At 40.4% G+C, this 25,108-nt stretch overlaps 1 protein-coding gene across 1 annotated transcript in view; it reads left to right on the top strand.

Moving 5' to 3' along the window:
- Nucleotides 1-15,254, top strand: part of PSTPIP2 (proline-serine-threonine phosphatase interacting protein 2) — a 122,397-nt gene extending 107,143 nt beyond the window's left edge. Inside the window, exons 8-14 of the mRNA XM_063456797.1 lie at nucleotides 4,158-4,203; nucleotides 5,133-5,212; nucleotides 6,882-6,980; nucleotides 9,270-9,366; nucleotides 9,885-9,963; nucleotides 14,424-14,458; nucleotides 15,199-15,254. Of these exons, the coding sequence (XP_063312867.1) occupies nucleotides 4,158-4,203; nucleotides 5,133-5,212; nucleotides 6,882-6,980; nucleotides 9,270-9,366; nucleotides 9,885-9,963; nucleotides 14,424-14,458; nucleotides 15,199-15,254 (492 nt within the window). The remainder of the gene's footprint in view (nucleotides 1-4,157; nucleotides 4,204-5,132; nucleotides 5,213-6,881; nucleotides 6,981-9,269; nucleotides 9,367-9,884; nucleotides 9,964-14,423; nucleotides 14,459-15,198) is intronic.
- Nucleotides 15,255-25,108: the final 9,854 nt, after the last annotated feature.

Genomic DNA, 25,108 nt, shown 5'->3' with positions numbered 1-25,108 from the left:
TCTTACTCCCCCCACCCCTCTTATTCTTATTCCCACCTCCACTTGTCTTCTTCTTACTCCCCCTCCCCTCTTTCTTCTTACTCCCCCCTCCCCTCTTCTTCTTATTTCCCCCTCCCCTTTCTTCTTACTCCCCCCCTTTCTTCTTACTCCCCCCCATTTCTTCTTACTCCCCCTTCCCCTCTTCTTCTTACTCCCCCCCACCCCTCTTCTTCTTACTCCCCCCCTCCACGTGTCTTCTTCTTACTCCCCCTCCCCCTTTATTCTTACTCCCCCCACCCCTCTTCTTACTCCCCCTCCCTCTTCTTCTTACCCCCCCTCCCCTCGTACTTCTTACCCCCACCAGTTCTTCTTACCCCCCCTCCCCTCACCTCCCCCAGTTCTCCATACCCCCTCTCCCCCAGTTCTCCTTACCCTCCCCCTCCCCAGTTCTCCTCCTAACCTCACCTCCCCTGTAGCGTGGCCGAGCTCCTCTCCGGTCCGCTGTACAGGAGCTTGTGTTTCCTGTACCCGGCCGGACTGACAGGAAGTGCACACTCAGTGTGCACTTTCTGTCAGTCCGGCCGGGTCGCGGACCGGAGAGGAGCTCGGCCACGCTACAGGGGAGGTGAGGTGAGGCAGTGTGGCAGTCGCCTGAGCGCTGAGGCGGCTGCAACATTTAAAGGGCCGGCGATGGGGGCGCAGGGCGCCCCCTCCTATATGGCACCCTAGGCGGCTGCCTAGTTCGCCTTATAGGAAGCGCCGGCCCTGCTCCTTACTCTCCCCCTCCCCAGTTCTCCTCCTAACCTCACCTCCCCTTTAGCGTGGCCGAGCTCCTCTCTGGTCCGCGGTACAGGAGCTTGTGTTTCCTGTACCCGGCCGGACTGACTAAAGGGCCGGCGATGGGGGCGCAGGGCGCCCCCTCCTATCTGGTGCCCTAGGCGGCTGCCTAGCTCGCCTTATAGGAAGCGCCGGCCCTGGGAATACAAATATGTATTCCTAACCCTATAGAGCCCCAGTCACCGTTTAGGTGACTAGGGCCCCGTTCTGCAGCAAATAAATGGTTAATTAACCATTTATTTGCTTACCTTAAGCCAGCGGCGGGAACCCCAAAAAGCCTCAGTCTGCCAGCGTGTGTGTCAGGCTCACAGCGTATACTGTGCCCACTTGCCCAGTGCCACCACTCATATCTGGTGTCACAATAGCTTGCATTTAACAAAAAAAACTTTTTTGACTGTAATATAATAGCAGTCAGTTTCCTTCACACGTGTGCGTTTCAGGGCCTGCCAGGGCACAGTGTCACACCAGTGCAACGTATATCTGGTGTAACAGTAGTGTACATTTAAAAATAAATACAATTTTGACTGTAATAGATTGAATAGCAGTTAGTTGTCTGTCAGCGTGTGTGTCAGGCTCACAGCGTATACTGTGCCCACTTGCCCAGTGCCACCACTCATATCTGGTGTCACAATAGCTTGCATTTAACAACAAAAAAACTTTTTTGACTGTAATATAATAGCAGTCAGTTTCCTTCACACGTGTGCGTTTCAGGGCCTGCCAGGGCACAGTGTCACACCAGTGCAACGTATATCTGGTGTAACAGTAGTGTACATTTAAAAATAAATACAATTTTGACTGTAATAGATTGAATAGCAGTTAGTTGTCTGTCAGTGTGTGTGTCAGGCTCACAGCGTATACTGTGCCCACTTGCCCAGTGCCACCACTCATATCTGGTCACTTAATATTTGTATATAGTATGTTTACCTGTTCTAGGATGCTTGATTGGGCACCAGGATGTGGTGATAGCACTGTAAATATCTCTCTAGAATTATTGATACATTACTTTTGTTCAGGCTTTTATGACTCACTACACTGTGTGCAGAATTATTAGGCAAATGAGTATTTTGACCACATCATCCTCTTTATGCATGTTGTCTTACTCCAAGCTGTATAGGCTCGAAGGCCTACTACCAATTAAGCATATTAGGTGATGTGCATCTCTGTAATGAGAAGGGGTGTGGTCTAATGACATCAACACCCTATATCAGGTGTGCATAATTATTAGGCAACTTCCTTTCCTTTGGCAAAATGGGTCAAAAGAAGGACTTGACAGGCTCGGAAAAGTCAAAAATAGTGAGATATCTTGCAGAGGGATGCAGCACTCTTAAAATTGCAAAGCTTCTGAAGCGTGATCATTGAACAATCAAGCGTTTCATTCAAAATAGTCAACAGGGTCGCAAGAAGCGTGTGGAGAAACCAAGGCGCAAAATAACTGCCCATGAACTGAGAAAAGTCAAGCGTGCAGCTGCCAAGATGCCACTTGCCACCAGTTTGGCCATATTTCAGAGCTGCAACATCACTGGAGTGCCCGAAAGCACAAGGTGTGCAATACTCAGAGACATGGCCAAGGTAAGAAAGTCTGAAAGACGACCACCACTGAACAAGACACACAAGCTGAAACGTCAAGACTGGGCCAAGAAATATCTCAAGACTGATTTTTCTAAGGTTTTATGGACTGATGAAATGAGAGTGAGTCTTGATGGGCCAGATGGATGGATTGGTAAAGGGCAGAGAGCTCCAGTCTGACTCAGACGCCAGCAAGGTGGAGGTGGAGTACTGGTTTGGGCTGGTATCATCAAAGATGAGCTTGTGGGGCCTTTTCGGGTTGAGGATGGAGTCAAGCTCAACTCCCAGATTCTGGAAGACACCTTCTTCAAGCAGTGGTACAGGAAGAAGTCTGCATCCTTCAAGAAAAACATGATTTTCATGCAGGACAATGCTCCATCACACGCGTCCAAGTACTCCACAGCGTGGCTGGCAAGAAAGGGTATAAAAGAAGAAAATCTAATGACATGGCCTCCTTGTTCACCTGATCTGAACCCCATTGAGAACCTGTGGTCCATCATCAAATGTGAGATTTACAAGGAGGGAAAACAGTACACCTCTCTTAACAATGTCTGGGAGGCTGTGGTTGCTGCTGCACGCAATGTTGATGGTGAACAGATCAAAACACTGACAGAATCCATGGATGGCAGGCTTTTGAGTGTCCTTGCAAAGAAAGGTGGCTATATTGGTCACTGATTTGTTTTTGTTATGTTTTTGAATGTAAGAAATGTATATTTGTGAATGTTGAGATGTTATATTGGTTTCACTGGTAAAAATAAATAATTGAAATGGGTATATATTTGTTTTTTGTTAAGTTGCCTAATAATTATGCACAGTAATAGTCCCCTGCACACACAGATATCCCCCTAAAATAGCTATAACTAAAAACAAACTAAAAACTACTTCCAAAAATATTCAGCTTTGATATTAATGAGTTTTTTGGGTTCATTGAGAACATGGTTGTTGTTCAATAATAAAATTAATCCTCAAAAATACAACTTGCCTAATAATTCTGCACTCCCTGTATTAGACAGGGTTTCTTTTTTTTTTTTTTCATCATGCAGTGACACGTGTTTTTAGCAATTCAATAGATTTATTTATCTAAAAATATGTTTGATGTAGTAAATACAAAATGTAAAAAAAAAAAATGATTTGTTAATTTCAACTGTTTAGTTGATAAACCCTGAAAAAAATGATGCATGTATTTTATTCTGCTGTATTTTCTTTGGAGGTTACTGTATATAAAAAAAAAACAAAAAAACAACTTGCCAAAGCTGCAGACCGCAATCAAGGCTTTCCCATGCTTTTCAACGAGCTTTAGTCCAGCTCATTGAGAACAGAGTTGGTGCACTTGTGTCCAGTGCGGCTGCTACTTCCTTTAGCTTTGCAAAGCTGACTGAAGAGGAAGAAATCCTCACTCAGAGAGTGCTGAAAAAATGATAGACTCCAGACACGGCAAACTGAAATGCTTAATGTGTCCAGAGTGTTCCTTTAAGCTAACCAGAATTAATGTTAAAAATACCCATTCTATGTTTTTAATAATTCCATCAATATTCTCTACTCCTAGTGGTTCTGTTGTGACTGTTCTGCATGCACGTTCCGCTTCCTTTGCAATTAGACCCAAGCATTTCAAACCAAGTATCCAAGTCCCCTCAGTGAGAGGAATAACTCATTTAATTATCCTGTAACGCCATGTCCTGTAATACCATCATTAAGCCATTATTTAATAAGTAAAATAAATGTTTTTTCAATCTGAAAACATTCAGCAAACATTACATTTTTTTTTTGTGATTTAGATTTTTGCCAAGTTGGCTCATTCGAAAGTGAGTGCAGAAGATGCAGGTATGATAAATATTCACGTTATATTGATAATATGCTTTTGTCCGTTCTCAGAGTTCTCATATTCTCTGTTTTTTATATCATATGATAGTTGTCATTATCATTTTATTGATATTATGATAGATGTAATAATCACTGTATTAAAAACCTGTGTGACGTAAAAACCTGTGAGACACCGTCACTGATTGCATTGTGAGCTCGGCATTGGCAAGACTCGCACCATAGTACACGCATAGTACATATATTAGTGTGTGCACAAGGAGGAAAATAACATCTATACTTTACTAAAAAGTACTAATTTTAAAAAGGAGGTACAAAATACAATTTTAGCACTCTAGGTCAGTTGTATGTAGATATGTCCTTCAAAGCATAATAAACTGACTCAAGTTTACATGACACATAATACTGTGACAAGTAGAGTTATTTTCCTATGACAAGTAGAGTTATTTTCCTATGACAAGTAGAGTTATTTTCCTATGACAAGTAGAGTTATTTCCAAATGTTAATTCTCTGTAGTCCCAAGTAAATTCTTCAAAATTAAACTTTTCTATGCCTGTGTAACTCAGAATGAGATAATGAGCTGGTTTTAAGGTAACCATACATTTGTCAGGTACCAAACTCATCATATAATGTCAGGAATACAGTCACCTAAGAAGTTAAGCATCTAACAAATTAAAAATACCAAGAATCACCATCATACAAGTCACAATTATTTATACACGTGATGGCCAACAGGCTCCATTGGCTGTTTTGGCTGATATATTTAAATGTATTTTTCTGTTTACCACTATTCTCTGTTTAGTGCATGCAGCATGTTGTATCAAGTTATGTATTTTAAAGCATTGCTGTATCTTTGTATCACCTTCTATCTTATGTAACTTATACAATATGTGAAACTTCAGAGTGATCTGATTGGTGTTCTACATTTCCAGATAAGACATATCAACAGAATATCAACTTACTTGACAGAGTACGGCAAGACTGGCAAAAAGAACATATAAATGCCTGTGAGGTAATGTCCTACATGCTATTTCATGATTACAGTTTTGAATAGAAAGCAATACTATTCATTAGGAAGCAGGCAACTGTCCACAATAAGTTGCTAACTGTTCCAGTACTTCTCCCTCAATGTAATGGGAATCCCTTTTGATACTAAGAAGAGTCTAAAAACACATTTAATGTCAATGGGGTATCCTAAGTAACATAACCATGTTGGCTTGGCATATTGTTTATGTTGCCAATAGTCTTTCGGCAATATTCTCTGCTTCATATAATTTGGAAAACAAAATCATGATTTTCCATAGCACCCCGAGACTGCCTTATCATCCTCTGTTGCACTGACAAACAGAACTAACACTTAGACCTTATCGATGTCATGTTTGTCTAACCTGAAACACAATGAGCAATAATAAAGTATTTAACCAGGAAAGGCGCATTCAGATATTCTCTGTTTTTTAAGCACATCCTAGGAATGTTACTTTCACCCAAAATACAAGGAATGTACTCATTTAATCTACCTCGGAAGGATAAATGGCTGAGTCAACCCTGCCGGGAATTCAACCGGCAACTAGATTGTACTGATGATGCATTAGCCTACGGAGCTATCTCTGGGGTTGGTTAACTGGCCTACCAGCCCCATGAAGCTCATATTAATTTTATGATCATTCATAAAGTGCCAAGATATTCCCCAGCACATTACAATTATACAATAGGAATATTTGACCAGAAGCAATTGACATACAGAATACAGCAGAAGCAAGAGGTGTAGAAGGCCCTGCTCAAGAGTATTGTAGCGTTTCCTTGGCTTTTGTCAAACTACTCCTAACTGGTAAGATATAAAATGAAAAATGATTCATTGTTACTTTTAAAAAAATGAAAAAAAATAAAATCACTACTTACAGCCGTGAAAGCAATCATTGTGTTAACAAATTCAATATTCTACCCTTTTGCTCCCCTTTAAGACTTGTCACCAAATTTGGTCTAATCCATGCTACGGGTTACTTCTGTAAACCTCTTCTTCACCATCTGTTATGTATGGGTCATTTCTAATTGGATTACTCTGTGACTTTACCGGAAAAAGGGCTCTTTGCGGTATGAACCAGTCATGTGCTGCATGGGTAAAAATAATTAATTGCAGCTTTAGCTTTGAGATTCCTGCCATGATTTTCAATTCTGCTGAATTACATGCCACATACTGCCGAGATTATTTATATACCACATCACATTATTACATATTCATGCAAACTAATGGCAATCAGACAACCCTATTTACATATATACAGTGCAAACATCAAATCCTGGAGCAGATTTTGCTACAATATCTTGTTTTAATTTATTCACTTTGCACAATCCCATCAATGAGAATTATGTTATGCAAAGCTATGATGTATAAATTCTGTTAATCTCCCTTCAGTAGAGAATGCCTACAGTCATGCCGATGATATAGTCACAAATGGAAGGACGTTTACTAAGCAAATGGTGATGAATTTGTAATCGGATTACAATTTTTAGGCCAACATAGAAATGTTGCAAATATTCACTGTTTATTGAGTAACCATTTTACTTTCTAGAATGAATAATTTTTCATTATTTTAGAGTGAGGAATTGGAAGAATAAACTGCACTTTTACCAAAACTGTTTCAGTTCAGTTTATAAATGTCATTAAATGTCATTTTTTGCAGTACTTTCAGAAACAGGAATGGGAGAGAATAAATTATTATAGGAATGCCGTGTGGACTCATGTCAACCAGTTATCCCAGCAGTGTGTAACTAGCGATGTGGTAAGATTCGTAATATGTCATTGTCTGTCTATCTGACATCATTTTATTTTTTTTTTTAACTTTGATGGACCAGTTAACTTGCATGGCTCCTGGCCAGAAAAGGGTCACTAAACTGTCTTGTTATATGTTGCCACTATAAAGATCAGCACCAGTATGTCTTATGTAAAATAGCTTGTTTTATACAAGATTCTGCTTCACTGGACATATTAGAGGTTTTTATTTGTGAATTATATTTTATTGGAATAAAAATTAAGGCAGATTTATAAAGGTGCATTATTACTCTTTTATTTAACACTACTGGGTAATCTGGACATATGGAACTATTTTAACAATAAACTTAACCTACTATCAGTGACAAAATTTGGAAAGCATTGCAGTCTAAACAGGAGTAATTTACATAATACATGAATAAATGCCTTAACTTAACACACAAAGAAACGTGAATTGTGTCGCAACAAGAGATCATCAAATTAGGGAGCACTGTGGTGTGGAGCTTGCATGGGGGGACAGGGATGCTATCTACATTATCTACACAGCCCTGGGATGTGTGTGCTATGGTTCTCCTTGCTCTGAGTTCTGAGCACTTGGCTTTCCATTCTGCAAAGATGGGTTACTGGGTCCTCTTCTAGTCTTTTATTGTACCACTTGTCCCTTTCTCTCAAAATTGTCATACTCTTGATAGTCATCTCATTGTCTCTCTTCTCTGCGTAGCAGAAATAACTTTCGAGCTTGACAGCCTCTCTCTTGATATGAAGGTTTGTCACATTAGTGCCATGTTTATTTAATATTCAATTGTCTTTAACCTTCTCAAGATCTTCACAGCTTATATGGGTCTTTCTCTTGGTACCCAGGGTTGACCTGCACATTTATGGGTTGTAGGCATTAGTTTAGAGTGGTATATGGCAGTGAGCACCAGGTCAAATATAGTATGGTTACTCTGCTAGTAATTCCCCACTGAGGAGCAGCATTGTGTACAATGTCAGAACTCTGAGCTCTGCAGTGTAGTATTAATCACCTCTTGTAGACAGGCACAGGGGATATGTGGAAAGGGACAAGAGTACAGGAAAAAGGGAAATCTGGCAAGTGACCAGGTCCGGCAGGTGAGAGGGAACCATTTAGAGGTAATGGAAAGTATGTGTTACATGTGGACTGTGGGTTGAAGGTTTAAGTGACAACATTGTGAGATAGGATGTGACAATTGACTTAAGGAAAGGGGCAGATCAAGGTAGATGGGGAGGGAAATTCGAAGGTGTTAGTACCATGTCAAGTAAAATGGGTAATGGGAGACAAGTAAATGATAAGTCAATTGTAAAATAAAGAGATTTGGCTGGTGACACATGAGGTAAATGTGAATGCAGATTACATGAGCTTGGTGGGGGTAGATTGCAAGGGATGGGGGAAAGGACTTGGGAAGGAGGGGTCCATGAGTGATGTGGTGAGAGGAAGGTAGGCATGTTACATGGGAAAATAGGAAAATATATAGAAATAGTGCCATGTGGAGCATGGATAGGGGGAATGAGAAGCTAGGGGAAAGTTGGGCAGAGAGCAAGTGACATGGTAGAGGAATTGGCATGGTGGCAGTTAGAGACGTGAATGCCATTGGAGACAAAGGACATATACAAGTAACATAGGGTAATGAGAAAGGACAAGCAACATGGGATTGAGGAGAGAGGAGCGAGTGAGAGTGTAGAAGAAGGCAAGTAATGTGGGATGAGGCTGATAAGGACCACAAGGACAGATTTAGATTTACGTCATGCTGTCTTTTTCCCCATGTTTTTCTGTGTACTCTTAAAGTAATGGTGCCTTACTTCCTGACATCTTAAAATATGTCTAGCACTGTTGTAATAATGTCATGAGTAATAGGCATTTAAATGTTTTAGATGAAATAGTACTCCTAAAAATAGCTATACTGCATATATATACCTTAAATTCTATATCAGGCCTGTGATCGGGAACAAACCCCTTTATATAGCGTGTTTCTGTGTATAATATGTCTCTAGTAATTATATCACCTTCTCTTTGAAGCTAATCTGATGTGTGAGGCCCAATTGTTAATAAATAAGCTATTGATAAGAGATACATAATACTGATCAGTTTGAGCACCTTAATATAATTTCTCATACTGCTCTTGTTAGTTCATAATTTCAAGTCGTTCTAAAACTGCTCGTTGACTACGTTTTGGTCATAACAGGCTTAAATACTTTAAAATCTTTAAGACTTTTCTAGTTTTCAGTGTTTTCTTATCCTGTCTAACTATATACTGTTGCTTTCTTTTCTTTTTGTGTACAGATGCACGAAGAGGTCCGTAAAGCTTTAGAAGGTTGTTACATTGAGAAGGACATCGAGTATTTTACAGAAATAAATAGAACAGGGGATACACCACCAGGTATATTCACGCCTAAAATAGTTTGAGACAATTTTAAGTATTTAAATATTCTAAGTAGTGAAAAGACGTACACACCAGAAAAGTGGTAATAATACAATACAGAAACATGTAATAAGTCTGTTATCAAGAATCTGGCTCTGTAATATTACATGTAAACCTGTCACATGTTATATTCTCTGTTGAAAAAAAACTAAAACATGTTTAACACACTCTGAAGTCCTTCTCTGTACCTTCTGATAACTGTTTTTAATTATCTGGCAATATTACTATTAACCTTTGCTTTACTATTGTTGTTTACAGTTAAACTATTTGCATTTTTGGGTATATTGCACAATGAAAGATATGGTAATCCTACACAGAAATGTATATTGCAACATATGGTGGAACTGTTAACATCCAGTAACATGACATGGATTGAAACAGATTTACATTTCACCTGTGACTGGATTTCTCAAGTAGAACATTGTGATTTTTTATGATATGAAAGCATAGTAAAAGCAGTCTTTTGTATTTTCTAGCACCTGTTCAATATGAAAATTATTACAATTCTCAGAAAAGTGCCCCAGCTGTCAGGAATCATGGGCTTCCGGGAATAAGGTAACACGTTACCTATGTTAAATCACTCTATCCCAACAACGGTGTCTGTGATAATCTAGTATTAGTTAATCTCAGAGTAATAGGAGCTTCTAAATTATTTATTTATATGTTTATTAAATAGAGTGTTTGACCTTCACAGCTTATATGGGTATTGTACGAATTGGGTCTACATGTAAACGTTATATATATTATATTAGGTGATATAGTGGCAATATGTCCCTGTTTACTGATGATGATTACATCATATTATGGGAAAATGGCTGTGAAGATGGCGTCTGTGTGTGTACATCGGTGTAACAAGGCTTAGGAGTAGAAAGCCTCTTGCCAGTCTGTTGTTCATAAAGAGATTTTACAAGCCTGGTTACATACCCCAACAATAAGTTGTAGACTCCTTTTTTTTTTTTTTTAAACTATATACATGAATTTGATAGTAGATCTTAATTGTTAGCTGCAGTCAGGAATTAAAGGGATCCTATAGTGCCAGAAAAAAAAGCCGTTTTCCTGGCACTATAGGCTCCTGGAGTGCCCCCTCCCTCCTGACCCCCCTCCCGCAGGGCTGAAGGAGTTAAAATACCTTCAGCCACTTACCTGAATCCAGCGCCGTGGCTACGCGCGCATAAACCTCCCCATAGGAAATCATTATTCAATGCTTTGCTATGGAGAAAATCTGACGCTTAAGGTCTGTGAGGACGTCCAGCGTCAGATAAAGGACCATTCCGGAAGCCCTCTAGTGGCTGTCTGGTTGATCTCTGGAACTGCAATGTTTTACAGTGCAGCACTAGGTGAGCTCAAGGAGCTGAAGTGGTCTGGGTGCCTTCAGTGTCCCTTTAACATTCCAGGTATTGAGTCTTCTACAATTCTTTGAAATAGCAATAATTTAGAAACTGAAAATAGGAACTTGCAATTATATTGCTAATGTTTCAAAATGCATTTAACTGCCTGTTTTTAGAGCCATGTACTGTATAAATCATGCAACAATAGCTAAATGTTCTATTTTCTGCAATTATATTGAAAAAAAAAGTGACATGCTTTTCGTGGACTACTTGAACAACCAAATCAACTTTAGCTCATATTTTGGTGTATAAACCATGCCCCTGCGGTCTGAAAGAAATGGGTTTATTTTGTAATCAGATTTCACAACATATTGGCCTCGATTTAATATTGTTGGGTAAGTTTTTTTTCAAATGATTTAATATTTTTTTTAATAATATTTTAATATAATACATACACACACAAACACACACACACACACACAAACAGTCTAATGGGCACACACACTGCCTTATACATATATACACACACACACACAAAACACACACACACAGTGTCTAATAGACACACACACTGCTTAATACACACACACACACAAACTCTTAAATGGACACACACGCTGCTTAATACATACAAACACACACAGTTACATGGACGGACACACTGCCTAATACATTTATACACACACGCACACTGTTCAATAGACACACACTGCCTAATACATACACACACACACAGTTAAATGGACGGACACACTCACACACCGTTAAATAGATACACAGACTGCCCAATACATTTATACACACACACACACAATCAAATAGACACACACACTGCCTAATACATACAAACACACACACACTTTAAATAGACACACACACTGCCTAATGCATGTATACACGCGGGTTAGTGGCTTGTGGGCGGGACTATCGTAACCCCTCTGCTCTTGAAAGCATTTATCTAGCTAAGATATTAAGGGAGGGTGCTGGTAGATCTATAACAGGCGGGGTCTCTGTGACTGAACACTGCCTGAACACTCCCAGTACACTGCCAGCACATAATCATAGGGTCTTCAGACTGCATACCAGCCCCTGTGGGCGTCCCCTCTAACAGAGCGCCCTATGCCACTGCCTAATGGGCGTAATGGAGGTGCCGGCCATGGGTGGAAATGGGCATTTTCAAAGCTTTTGCTATTTTCTTATAGCCACTTTCATTTTGTGGAGCTCAACAGCATTTTGCTGCACATCTTAGCTTTATCCCTTGGTCTTACCCATTGTGATGAATGACTAATGGTATTTGGCCTATGCATTACCTCATATTTATACCCCTGTGAAAAAAAAGTTAAATATCAGTGGGGATGTACTTTAAAGGATCACTATAGGGTCAGAAACACAAACATGTCTTCCTGACCCTATAATGTTAAAACTATCATCTAGCCCCCACTGGGCCCCTCATGCCTCCATGAATATATCAAAATCTTACTGTATTCAAGCCTGAAGCTGTAACTCTGCATGCTGTTAGATTCAAACAAGCAGTCTGCTGACATCATCAGAAGTGGTAGCCTGATCCAATCACAGTGCTTCCCCATAGGATTGGCTGAGACTGACAAAGCGGCAGATCAGGGACAGTGCCAGCATGATTCAAACACAGCCCTGGCCAATCAGCATCTCCTCATAGAGATGAATTGAATCAACAAATCTCTATGAGGACAGTTCAGTGTCTGCATGCAGAGGGAGGAGACACTGAATATTTGGATGCATTTTAGGCAGCCACGACCCAGGAAGGATCTCTAACAGCTATCTGAGGAGTGGCCAGTAAAATTATCACTAGGCTATAATGTAAACACTGCTTTTTCTCTGAAAAGACAGTGTTTACAGCAAAAGGCCTGAAGGTAATGATTCTAATCACCAGAACAAATTCAATAAGCTGTAGTTGTTCTGGTGACTATAGTGTCCCTTTAAATGTATTTTTCTCATATGAATACATAGGTGTGCCAATACTTGTGCCAGATATATATTTAACAAAGATTTGTTTTGATAAACCTGGGTTGTGTTTGAATTGTGATATTCATGTGAGCAGAGATTTTTCTGTATAACAAAAGATAACAAGGTTAAACAATAATTACTAATTACCACAGCCTTCACTTCTCATATAATCACCTAAGGTGCAAATATTGCTGGGGGCAGGGCCGGGGTGTGCGAGCCGTGTGGCCGCACAGGGCGCCATGGCCAGAGTGCAGGGGAGCTAAAACAGGTACCGGGGTGGAGGATGAATTATTCTCCACCCGGGTGTGTTACTGTCTGTCTGTGTGTATGACTGTCTGTGTGTGTAACTGTCTGCCTGTGTCTGTGTGTGTGTGTGACTGTCTATCTGTGTGTGTGTGACTGCCTGTGTGTGTGTATAACTGTCTGTCTGTGTGTGTGTGTGAGACTGTGTGTGTGTGTCTGTGTGTGACTGTCTGACTGTGTGTGACTCTAATTGTGTGTTATGCTTTAGCTGTGCCATTGTGTGTGCCTGTGCCTGTATGTGTGACTGCCTCTAACTGAGTGTGTGTGTACATGCCTGTAACCGAGTTTAAATTTCCCCCACCCCTTCCTGTCAAGGCCGCACTTTGACTGACAGACGCTCACTCACTGACAGACGCACACTCACTGACAGACGCACACTCACTGACAGACACACACTCTCATATACACTGACAAACAATGACATACACACACACACACACTAATACTTGGACACACACTGACAGATGCACACTCTCACTGACAGATGCACACTCTCACTGACAGATGCACACTCTCACTGACAGACGCACGCCCCCACTGAGAGACGCACGCCTCCACTGATCAACACATACACACTCACTGACCGACACACACATAAACACTTACAGACACACACACATTCACTTGCAGACACACACACTTACACACTTACAGTCCAAGTACTCTTATGGTTATTCAGAATTCTCTAGAAACCCCCATACAGGAATTGTTTGTCCTTCATTCTCTCTTTATTGTTTTCAATGCTTTTCATATATTTTGCATATATTTTAATACATTTAAATTTGATGCTATAAAGCCATAAAATATTTGGATTTGCCAATGAAAGAATACATTTATTTCAATCTAGATGTAATTGGACACATAACAAGTAGAATAGTTTGTATACTTTGGGTTTATTCACTAAACAGTGAATTGCAATGAATTCAGTGAAAATAAATTAAAAATTTTAGGCAACAATATCTGATTTGGAAATCAACTCTTACTCTGCTGTAAACACAGCCTGGTTACTTCAATCTAAATTATTCTATTTTGGTTTAGTTCAGAACAGAATGTGCAGTTTTTTTGCATAAACCCATTTGTGACAATTCTGATATTTTTGTGGGCTTTTAAAACACAATTATCTCAGAATGGGCTTCGAAACTGCCTTGGGCAGTTGCAAGATGACCAACTTGCCTTTTGCCTTTTCAAATGATTTAATATTTTAAAACGATTTAAAATGATGAAAAATATTACAATGTAATATTTTTATATATTGATATTTTTTTTTAGATATGATATATATTTAAAGCTTAGCCAACAATTGAGGCCTATGTTACATAGCGTAGAAAAACTTGGATGAGTAATGTCTCTGGTTTATGCTTGTTTTATGCTTTTACTAAAGAGGAATCTTGTATTTTTCAGGCGAAATCCTTTTCCACTCCCCTCAAACAAGCCAGGTGAGTCATTCAATTATTTCCTTGACCCAAATTCCAAGAAAAAAAAAATTAGCATTATTTCATAGTTTTCTCTATCACCAATGGAATAGTGATACCCTGTAATATATCTCGTGGATGAAACTATATCCCTTTTCATACTGTATGCGACAAAAGCTCTGTTTTAATACTGTTAAGAGAATGAAGATTGTTAACTTATACAAGAGTCCACGTGTCAGTGACACACACTTGAAATTGCTGGATTTTCTCTTTTTGTCTTAATTCCTTTCTTTAAATAGAAGTATTTAATTTAGTCACTAAACTGAGAACTGTGTTTTAATTGACAAAATACTGCAAATTCTAAGACAAAATAGTAAGGTATAATTTTTGTTACTATTGCAGAGTTACTCCAAGTAACCACTTCAAAACACCAAAGTGGTCATGGTGCAAGGAGCCAGTATGTGCAGCATTTAAGCATGAAATATCTGATGTTTCAGAGAGAGGGGTACCTCCACCTCTGACATCGCCATTGGTCAACTGGAAAAATAGTTCTGGGTTGGCTAATGTAAATGATGTGCATATTTGTTGCACAGATACTCATTCCGTGGTCGAAAACGCTCAGCACCCATTTTTTATACTATCTTTAGAAAACGTAGGTACAATTTTACATAACTGATTTTCACTCTTGTGCTGAGAGTGTCATTAGAATTGCCTAAAAAAATAAATCACAAAATACATGTTTTTTTTTTTTTTTTTTTAAATAGTGGATCCTGAGTATGCTTGTGTAGATGATTTTCAACGATATCACCATCACCAATAAAAAAGTGAGTATGATTATGTAAGCAGCCTATTAGTAAAAGTCTTTCTCCTTCAAGATTGCATTAAAAAGAGGTAAATAGTGAAAGAGAAATGGGACGTAAATAGAGTGAGAGAAAATAACTGGTTAGTTACCAATGCAGTGATAGACACAGATGGCACAGAGAGGAGTTTGATTCAGGGTGGAGAATGATATAAATAAGAGATGTGTAGAAATATTGGTAAAACAATTAATTATGAAATATTAAAATATTGAAAGAGAGGGTATGAGATATGTAAACAACTGAATGAAAAATATGGACAGATTGAAAGGTGGATAGATAGACAGACACACAGACAGGGAAATAGATAAAACAAAGTTATATGTAGAGTGAGAAAGTAGGTAGTTTAAAGTGATTCGGAAAAAGCATTAGGATCAATCTAAACAGTGACAATTATCACAGGTCTTAAAGGGACACATCAGGCACCCAGACCACTTCTGCCCATTGGGCACTACCCTTAACCCTGCAAGTGTAATTATTGCAGTTTTTTCATAAACTGCAATAATTACTTTGCAGGGTTAACTCCACCTCTAGTGGCGGTCTACTAGACAGCCACTAGAGGGCACTTCCTTGTCCATAGCACAGAAAACCTGTGCTAGAGTGTCGCTGGACGTCCTCACACTGTGTGAGCACATGCGCATTAGGTCTCCGCGGCCGGCGGGCGGGATCAGTCTCGCCCACCGGCCGACGTAATGACTGGGAGGAGCGGTGGCGACCCGAAACCACCGCCCAGGGACATAGGCGGGGGTCTCAGGTAAGTGACTGAAGGGGTTTTCACCCCTTCAGCAACTGGGGATTGGGGGGTGTGAGGGAGAGGGTACCTGCAGTGCCAGGAAAACGGATTGTTTTCTTGGCACTGGAGACTCGCTCTAACTGGCCATGCCAATGACTGTGTATCTGTCAATGAGTGTATATCAGTGTATGTATCAATGAGGTCATGTGTCTGTCAGTCAAAAAAGTGGCCTTGACACGAATTGGGGGGGGCAAATTCAGATTTTAGGGGTGCCCGGATTTAGACGTGCCTAGGGCAGCACAAATCCAAAATACACCACTGCATATGGCAAATCTGAAAAATGCCTTATTGGCTGTGATGGTTATAGGCAAAGTATCAACTGGAAATGTCAGAAAAAGTTATATACAGTTTATTTCTCTACTCCTGCCCCCAGCTGGTGAGCTCTATGTATGACAGCTGTATACATAGCTATGCTGCTTCCTGCATGCACCTCTGAAAATTCAGTTTCAGCTCACAATGTTAACTTGGATTGGACGGGAATGTATCCTTGTTTTGTCACTGAGAACTGAAACCGATTTATCAGAGCTCTGTGGATAATTTATTTTTTTTCTATTGATCCCACACATGGCAGCAGCGGAGGAGAAGGAAACTGTAGCTGGCTGGTGTATACATCGGCAACGCCATGTAGATCACCAGGAAAATGTTCAAAGGGTTTTAGTTGGGGTTATTTGATGGCTGGTGAAAAACGTATGAAGATTTGTTTTTGATGCTATTTTGTCTCTCATTATCACATTTCCATTTCATTTACTGCATTACTCAAAATAGCCTTCTCTTTCCATTAGGTCACAAAGTCGGAAGACTGTACAGTGTACATTTTGCTTCTAGCTGAAGAAAGGAAAAAGTTACATAGCAATTTTGTTCATGTATTTTTTTTGTTTTCGGGTTTGAATTTCTATATTTTATAATTATTTACAAATGTCCCATCCAGCTGGGAATGTAAATCTAACAGAAATGACACGAGATGAAATATGTTCTTATAGAAGTTATTAAAATTCCATGGAAGGAAGAATAAAATGGACATTAAAGTAGCCTACAAATTGGTACTCTGGTGGTAATAATTTGGACTGCACACTCTGGCATCACTAGTAGTCCTGTACAGTTACTGAGAAGATACAAGTCACTGTAGACGATCATACAATAAAGTATATGTGGTCTATGCAATTGCTGAGTGTATAACATATTTTGAATTTAACAGACTATGTAGCCTTATTGGTTACTTGCATTAAATGAATTTGTGCTGGAGGCGAGAATGGAAACACGAAAGGAAACAATATGTACAAAAATCATGGCAAATACTTAAATATTATGTACACCCCAACAAGTTCAGAAAAAGAAAATCTCAAAACTCTCTTACATAGATATCGTCTGGCTGCAAATGTTTTTCTCCCATCCATGTCTCAAATATTACATTCTGGTTAAGAATGAGTAAAATACATTTTTACTTGAAGAACAAGTACGTGAATAAAAAGGCTAACACCAACAAAGTTACTATTTGACAACTTTCTGAAGTGTGCTGAAGTGGTTATGGTGTTTGGAACATTTCTTTAATTAAGAAATTTCTGTATATATCCTGCTCCATGCACTATTGCATATATTTTTCTGCCATTTAGGGGTTTAATCAACTTGTTTATGCAGCCCTAGCCACACCTTGTTGGTTGTGACTCATGCAGCCCCCAAGGAAAAAACCCAAAAAGGTTACACTTTTGCAGCACAGATTGATTACTTTAGAAACTCTTATGACCTGTTCCATTTAACTTCATAACAATCAGAGGCTGCTGCAGGTGCTAGCAAGCAAATAACCCCTTAAGGACAGAGCTTCAGAAGCTTGTCTTTCACTTAATGACAACGGCATTTTTTGCATTTTTTGCTGTTTGCGTTCAACTGCAATTTGCATTTTACTAATTTATTGCACCGACGCATATTATATACCGTTTTTTAAAGGACAGAAAGGGCATTTGATGTAACATATATATACATAAATGCTTATGTATTATTAAAAAATACAGAAAAATGCAAAAAAAATGAAAAATGTTGATTTTTTTTTACAGTTTTTGCAATAATAATGTGTGCACAATTAGTGCAGGTTAAGGAAAGTAATTAAAAATAAATTCATTTAGTTGTTCTGATTTACAGAATATATAATGTGTCTGGGATTTAAAGTTTTTTTTTGGTAGTTACAGGTCACAAAGCACAAGGAGTAAAATAAACTTTTAATGTGGAGCGATTTTAGAATTTGGTATGTTTGTCTTGTAAGCTTAATAGCCATAAAAGAAAACAAAATTGCCACACAAAAGTATATATTTAAATAAAGTAGACACCACAGGCTATTTATCTAAGGTTGTTTTGACACTTTCTACGTAGCCATTTCACCGCCAACCATAGGCGTGCGCACGGGGTGTGCCCATGGCACGCACTATGTATTGAGTCCTGCAGGAACAGTGTTCCTGCACTTTTATTTGAGCAGGAACGCTGTTCCTGCGGGCACTCAGTGCCCCCAAATGCCCCCTTGCGGCCCCATGTTCCCCCTGTCATGCCAGTGGGTGGGGGGGGGCAAGAGGTGAAGGAACCCCCCCCCCCCGGTCGGGTGCCTGTCTTCATCTCAGCCGCGGCGAGGGAGCTGTGTGCTCTCTGCTTCCTCTCGCCGCGCGCCGTTTGCTGATGCCGGAGCCGGAATAGGACGTCATATTCCGGCTCCCAGCTACAGCAGACAGCCCGCGCGGTGAGAGGGAGCAGAGAGCACACAGCTCCCTCGCCGTGGCTGAGATGAAGACAGGCACCCGACCGGGGGGGGGGGGGGTTCCTTCATCTCTTGCCCCCCACCCACTGGCACCCCCCCCCGACCCACAGGCACCCGACCCACTGGACCCCAGGGACAAGTCCACGCCAGCACTCCAGGTAGGGAGGCTGGGTGGACATTTTTTTTATTAAAAGAAAAATAATTTGTATGTGTGTGTCTGCAAGTGTGCCTGTGAATGTATGTGTGTGTGTGTCTGTAAGTGTGTCTGTCTGTCTGAGTGTGTGTGTGTATGTGTCTGTGTATGTGTGTGTGTGTGTGTCTGTAAGTGTGTCTGTGTCTGTGAATGTATGTGTGTGTGTCTGTAAGTGTGTCTGCCTGAGTGTGTGTATGTGTGTGTGTCTGTAAGTGTGTCTGTCTGTCTGAGTGTGTGTGTGTGTGTGTCTGTGAATGTGTGTGTGTGTGTCTGTAAGTGTGTCTGTCTGTCTGAGTGTGTGTGTATGTATGTGTGTGTGTGTGTGTCTGTAAGTGTGTCTGTCTGTCTGATTGTGTGTGTGTGTATGTGTCTGTGAATGTATGTGTGTGTGTCTGTAAGTGTGTCTGTCTGAGTGTGTGTGTGTGTCTGTGAATGTATGTGTGTGTGTCTGTAAGTGCGTCTGTCTGAGTGTGTGTGTGTCTGAGTGTATGTGTGTGTCTGTAAGTGTGTCTGTCTGTCTGAGTGTGTGTGTGTGTGTGTCGGTCTGTCTGAGTGTGTATGTGTCTGTGAATGTATGTGTGTGTGTCTGTAAGTGTGTCTGTCTGTCTGAGTGTGTGTGTGTCTGTGAATGTGTGAGTGTATGTGTGTGTGTGTCTGTCTGTCTGAGTGTGTGTATGTGTGTGTGAATGTATGTGTGTGTCTGTAAGTGTGTCTGTCTGAGTGTGTGTGTGTCTGTGAATGTATGTGTGTGTGTGTCTGTAAGTGTGTCTGTCTGAGTGTGTGTGTGTGTGTGTCTGTGTATGTGTGTGTGTGTGTCTGTAAGTGTGTCTGTCTGAGTGTGTGTGTGTCTGTGAATGTATGTGTGTGTGTCTGTAAGTGTGTCTGCCTGAGTGTGTGTGTGTCTGAGTGTATGTGTGTGTGTCTGTAAGTGTGTCTGTCTGTCTGAGTGTGTGTGTGTGTGTGTGTGTGTCTGTGAATGTGTGTGTGTGTGTCTGTAAGTGTGTCTGTCTGTCTGAGTGAGTGTGTGTGTATGTATGTGTGTGTGTGTCTGTAAGTGTGTCTGTCTGTCTGATTGTGTGTGTGTATGTGTCTGTGAATGTATGTGTGTGTGTCTGTAAGTGTGTCTGTCTGTCTGAGTGTGTGTGTGTGTCTGTGAATGTATGTGTGTGTGTCTGTAAGTGCATCTGTCTGAGTGTGTGTGTGTGTCTGAGTGTATGTGTGTGTCTGTAAGTGTGTCTGTCTGTCTGAGTGTGTGTGTCTGTGAATGTATGTGTGTGTGTCTGTAAGTGTGTCTGTCTGTCTGAGTGTGTGTGTCTGTCTGTCTGTCTGAGTGTGTATGTGTCTGTGAATGTATGTGTGTGTGTCTGTCTGTCTGAGTGTGTGTGTGTCTGTGAATGTGTGAGTGTATGTGTGTGTGTCTGTCTGTCTGAGTGTGTGTATGTGTGTGTGAATGTATGTGTGTGTCTGTAAGTGTGTCTGTCTGAGTGTGTGTGTGTCTGTGAATGTATGTGTGTGTGTGTGTAAGTGTGTCTGTCTGTGTCTGTAAGTGTGTCTGTCTGTCTGAGTGTGTATGTGTCTGTGAATGTATGTGTGTGTGTCTGTCTGAGTGTGTGTGTCTGTGAGTGTATGTGTGTGTATCTGTAAGTGTGTCTGTCTGTCTGTCTGAGTGTGTGTGTGTGTGTGTCTGTGAATGTGTGTGTGTCTGTGAGTGTATGTGTGTGTGTCTGTATGTGAGTGTGTGGGAGTATGTGTGTGCACGCGTGTATATATATATATGTGTGTGTCTGTGTATGTGTGTCAGTATATATATATATATACACACACACACACACACGTATATTATCTTTTTGGGGGTGGGAAAAGAGTTCCCACACTTTATTCCCCAGGACTTCTCCGGAGATCTCCGGATCTCCCCTGTCGGCTCACGCAGAGACGGCACTATCTGAGTGCCGGCTCTGCTCTTAACCTCCATGGGCTGGCGGGGAGATCAAAGATCTACCTCACCAACCCACAGCAACATGGAGGGAGGCAGGAGAGGACCCGGGGAGCTCTAGACAGCAGCTCTGCCAGGTTCCTCTCACAAGATCTGAGCATTGCCACGGCAACACTCAGATCTTGCAAGAGTTAACTCTAGCTCCGCAGGCTAGAGTTCACTCTCCACTGGACCACAAGGGATGGCGCATGGCAGCAAGGATCCCCCCTCCCTACATAAGGTAGGGAGGGGGGATATTTACTAATCTGCCCCCACCTCCACAATCCCTCCAAACATACAGCCCACACACACACAGCACCTAGACACATACAGCACGCTCACACACACAGTACACTAACCGCACCCTCACAAACACACACAGCACCTTTACAAACACACAACACCCTCACACACAGCACACTAACAGCACCCTCACAAACACCCACACACACAAAACAGCACCCTCACAAATACACGACACCCACACACATCACACAAACAGCACCCTCACACACACAGCACCCTCACAAACACACAAACACCCTCACACACATCACACTACCAGCACCCACACAAACACCCTCACCCACATAGCACACTACCAGCACCCTCACACACACATCACACTAACAGCACCCTCAGACACACACTAACAGCACCCTCACGCCACCCTCACACAGCACACTAGCAGCACACACACACACACAGCAGTGTATGTGTATATATATATATATATATATATATATATATATATATATTACACATGCGGCGTGTGTTTGTGCTTTAGGGTGCATACCCTAATGCAATAGGCTGCGCACGCCTATGCCGCCAACCTCTGCTAAATATTGGAGTAAAATTTTATTTTTGGGGGGTTTTGGCACACAAACTTATAACAAAGAATTTCTCATGTGTATTTTGTAAAGTTAGTGTGTGCTATTCCTGTACAAAGTTTTATTTTGTGTTCAGTTACATCTGCTGAGTAAAATGACACCCCCATTGTATGTCTTTGGCACTATTTTGTGAAGCTACAGTGCCATATAGGAGACCTGTCCTTTTCAGTATTCACAGTCGAATTTTGAGAGACAGATTTAATGAGCTTATGCTTCCATTTGGGGTATTATAACAGTTTAACTGTTCAAAAAAAAAACCACAAAGGCCTACCATTTGTAAAAGTAGACACTCCAGGGTATCTCATAAGGTGCATATTGTGCCTTAACATGCCCCCATCATTTCACCAATATATGACAAAGTATGTGGTAAAAAATAATTTTGGGCATTTTTTACATACGGATTGCATTTTTGCTGGGCATTTTGTAGATTTCATATGTGCCACTAAGTTCAAACCCCCCAAATTATGCTCAGCTAAGTCTTCTGAGTAAAAGGACACCCCCATTGTATGTCTATGGCACTATTTCGTGAAGCTACAGTGCCATACAGGAGACCTGCCCTTTTCAGTATTCACAGTAGAGTTTAGAGATACGGATTTAATGAGCCTATGCTTCCATTTGGGGTATTATAACAGTTTGACTGTTCATAAAAACCCCACAAAGGCCTACCATTTGTAAAAGTAGACACTCCAGGGTATCTCATAAGGTGCATATTGTGCCTTAGCATGCCCCCATTTTTCCACCAATATATGCCAAAGTATGTGGTAAAAAATTATTTGGGGCATTTTTTTACATACGGATTGCATTTTTGCTGGGCATTTTGTATATTTCATATGTGCCACTAAGTTCAAAACCCCCAAATTATGCTCAGCTAAGTCTTCTGAGTAAAAAGACACCCCCAATGAATGTCTTTGGCACTATTTCGTGAAGCTACAGTGCCAAATAGGAGACCAAGCCCTATCAGTTTTTACCGAACTTTGAATTTTGACGCTGGGCCTATGTGCAATTTCCAAGCATCTTCGCAGGTTTTAAATTCAAACTACCCCACAAAGGCCTACCATTTCTTAAAGTAGACACCCCAGGGTATTTCAAAAGGCATATTTTGAACTTTAGCGTGGGATCATTTTTCCGCTAGCGTGTACCAAGTGCAGTGGTAATAAGCGTTTTTTTCTGCCTTTTTGACACACAAAGTCAGTTTGCACAGTATATTTTGCAAACCATATGTGTACTAGCACTGTATAATACTTCATATGTTGCTCAGCTATGTCTGCTGAGTACAAAAATACCCCCGTATGTACCTTTGCCATGTATATGTGGACATCGGAGGGGCACATTTGGACACAGCCATTCCATTTTTTTTCAAACTTTACATTTTTACGCTGTGCCCATGTCCCATTTTAGAGTATTTTACCAGGCTATATAATCCAAATACCCCATAAAGCCATACCATTTCTTAAAGAAGACATCCCAGGGTATTTCAAAAGGCATATTTTGAACCTTAGCGTGGGATCATTTCTCCGCTAGCTTGTACCAGGTGTAGTGGTAATGAGCGTTATTAAATGTATTTTTTAACTTTTTAAAACTTTTTTTACTTTTTAAAACTATTTTTTAAACTTTTGTTTTGCTTATTAATTTTTTTAAAGTTTCCTAAACTTTCGTAAAACTTTTTTTTACAGATTTAACATTTTTCTAAGCTTTTTTTTTTACCGTTAACCCCTAACTAGCAGTAAGCAGCACTAACCGTAAATTCCCCATTTTCCCATAACTCCCACCCACCCCAGCTAGCACAATATTTAATTATACAATATTTAAATTAGTTAATTAAATAAATTTAACTCCTGAGGGTTAAAAAATAAATAAAAGTTAATCGTCAGGGGTTAAAAAAAATTAGATCACAGTATAATACTGTGATCTGTATTTTGATCACTGTAGGCAGTGATCGACTGGCAGGGAAGGGGTTAATTTTTATTTGGACTGGGTAAAGGGTTTATTTTTTTGAATTTTTTACTTAAACGTTATTAAAACTTTTTTTAACTTAATTTTTTTACTTGTTAAAGCTTATTTTAAAACATTTTTATTAATGTTAACCCCTAGTTAGCCTAACACTAAATCCCCCAATTCCCCACTAACTTCCACCCTCCCCAGCTAGCTAAATTTATAATTTTAAAATATTTAAATTAATTAATAAAAGAAATTTAACCCCTGAGGGTTAAAAAAAAAAGAATTAACCATCAGGGGTTAAAAAAAAATATCAGATCATAGTAAAATGTAATCCCTGCCAATTGATCACTGTAGTCAGTGATCAATTGGCAGGGAAGGGGTTAATTTTTTTAATTAAAATGGGTAAAGGGGGGTGGGATTTTAATTTAACTTTGTTTTTTTTTTCACCAGGGGGCAGGATCAGCACTGATCCGTCTCCCTGCACTTCACACAGAACCAGGAAGTGCAGGGAGGCGGAGGTGAGTATACTGAGCACATGTGCCCGCTCTGACATGCTGTCAGAGCGGGCACATGATCTGGGACAGCCGGATCCGGTGCTCCCGGTCTGCCTCTAATACAGAGGCAGACCGGAGCACCATTAACCCCGCGATCACCGCGATTGCGGCGATCTGGGGTTAATTTTAACGGGTGACGGACGAGGTCCGTCACTCGTCGTTAAGGGTTTCCCCTGAGTGACGGACCTCGTCCGTCACTCGTCGTTAAGGGGTTAACAGAGCAGGATATAAGAACTTCTAAATTAAACACACTGTGCAATAAGGGAAGCCAAAACTTTTAGATTTATTTTTCAGGAAATGTGCAGGGAGACTGTATGAGTCACAGCAAGGGGAGCTGTGTCTAGGGCTGCATTAACAAAGTGATTTAACTCCTAAATTGGCAGATAATTGAACAGTGAGACTGTAGATGCATGATCTATACACCAAAAAATTTCATTAAGTTACAGTTGTTTTAGTGATAGTCTTGATTGTGATTAATGACTCCTTCACAGCACTCAGGGATTCCTTTAGTCACATTCATACAGCAGAGAATGACGCAGTAAGTTCAGCCATAGCTAGTTGCCCGCAGCCCAGAAAGCACAGTTGCTGGTAAACTAAAAACCCAATTCCAAAAATTAAAATCTACTGGAGCAATTATCAATGTTAGTACAAAACCGATATTCACACTGTGCAGTGATGTAAGCCAACGGTGTACAATGATGTTACATAAAAAATAATTTTCTCTGCATGTATTCCATTTG

This window comes from Pelobates fuscus, chromosome 5 (assembly GCF_036172605.1).
Source record: "Pelobates fuscus isolate aPelFus1 chromosome 5, aPelFus1.pri, whole genome shotgun sequence".
In the NCBI taxonomy this organism is placed as follows: Eukaryota; Metazoa; Chordata; class Amphibia; order Anura; family Pelobatidae; genus Pelobates; species Pelobates fuscus.
The sequence above is the reverse complement of the archived record's forward strand: the minus strand, read 5'-3'. Positions and strand labels throughout refer to the sequence as shown.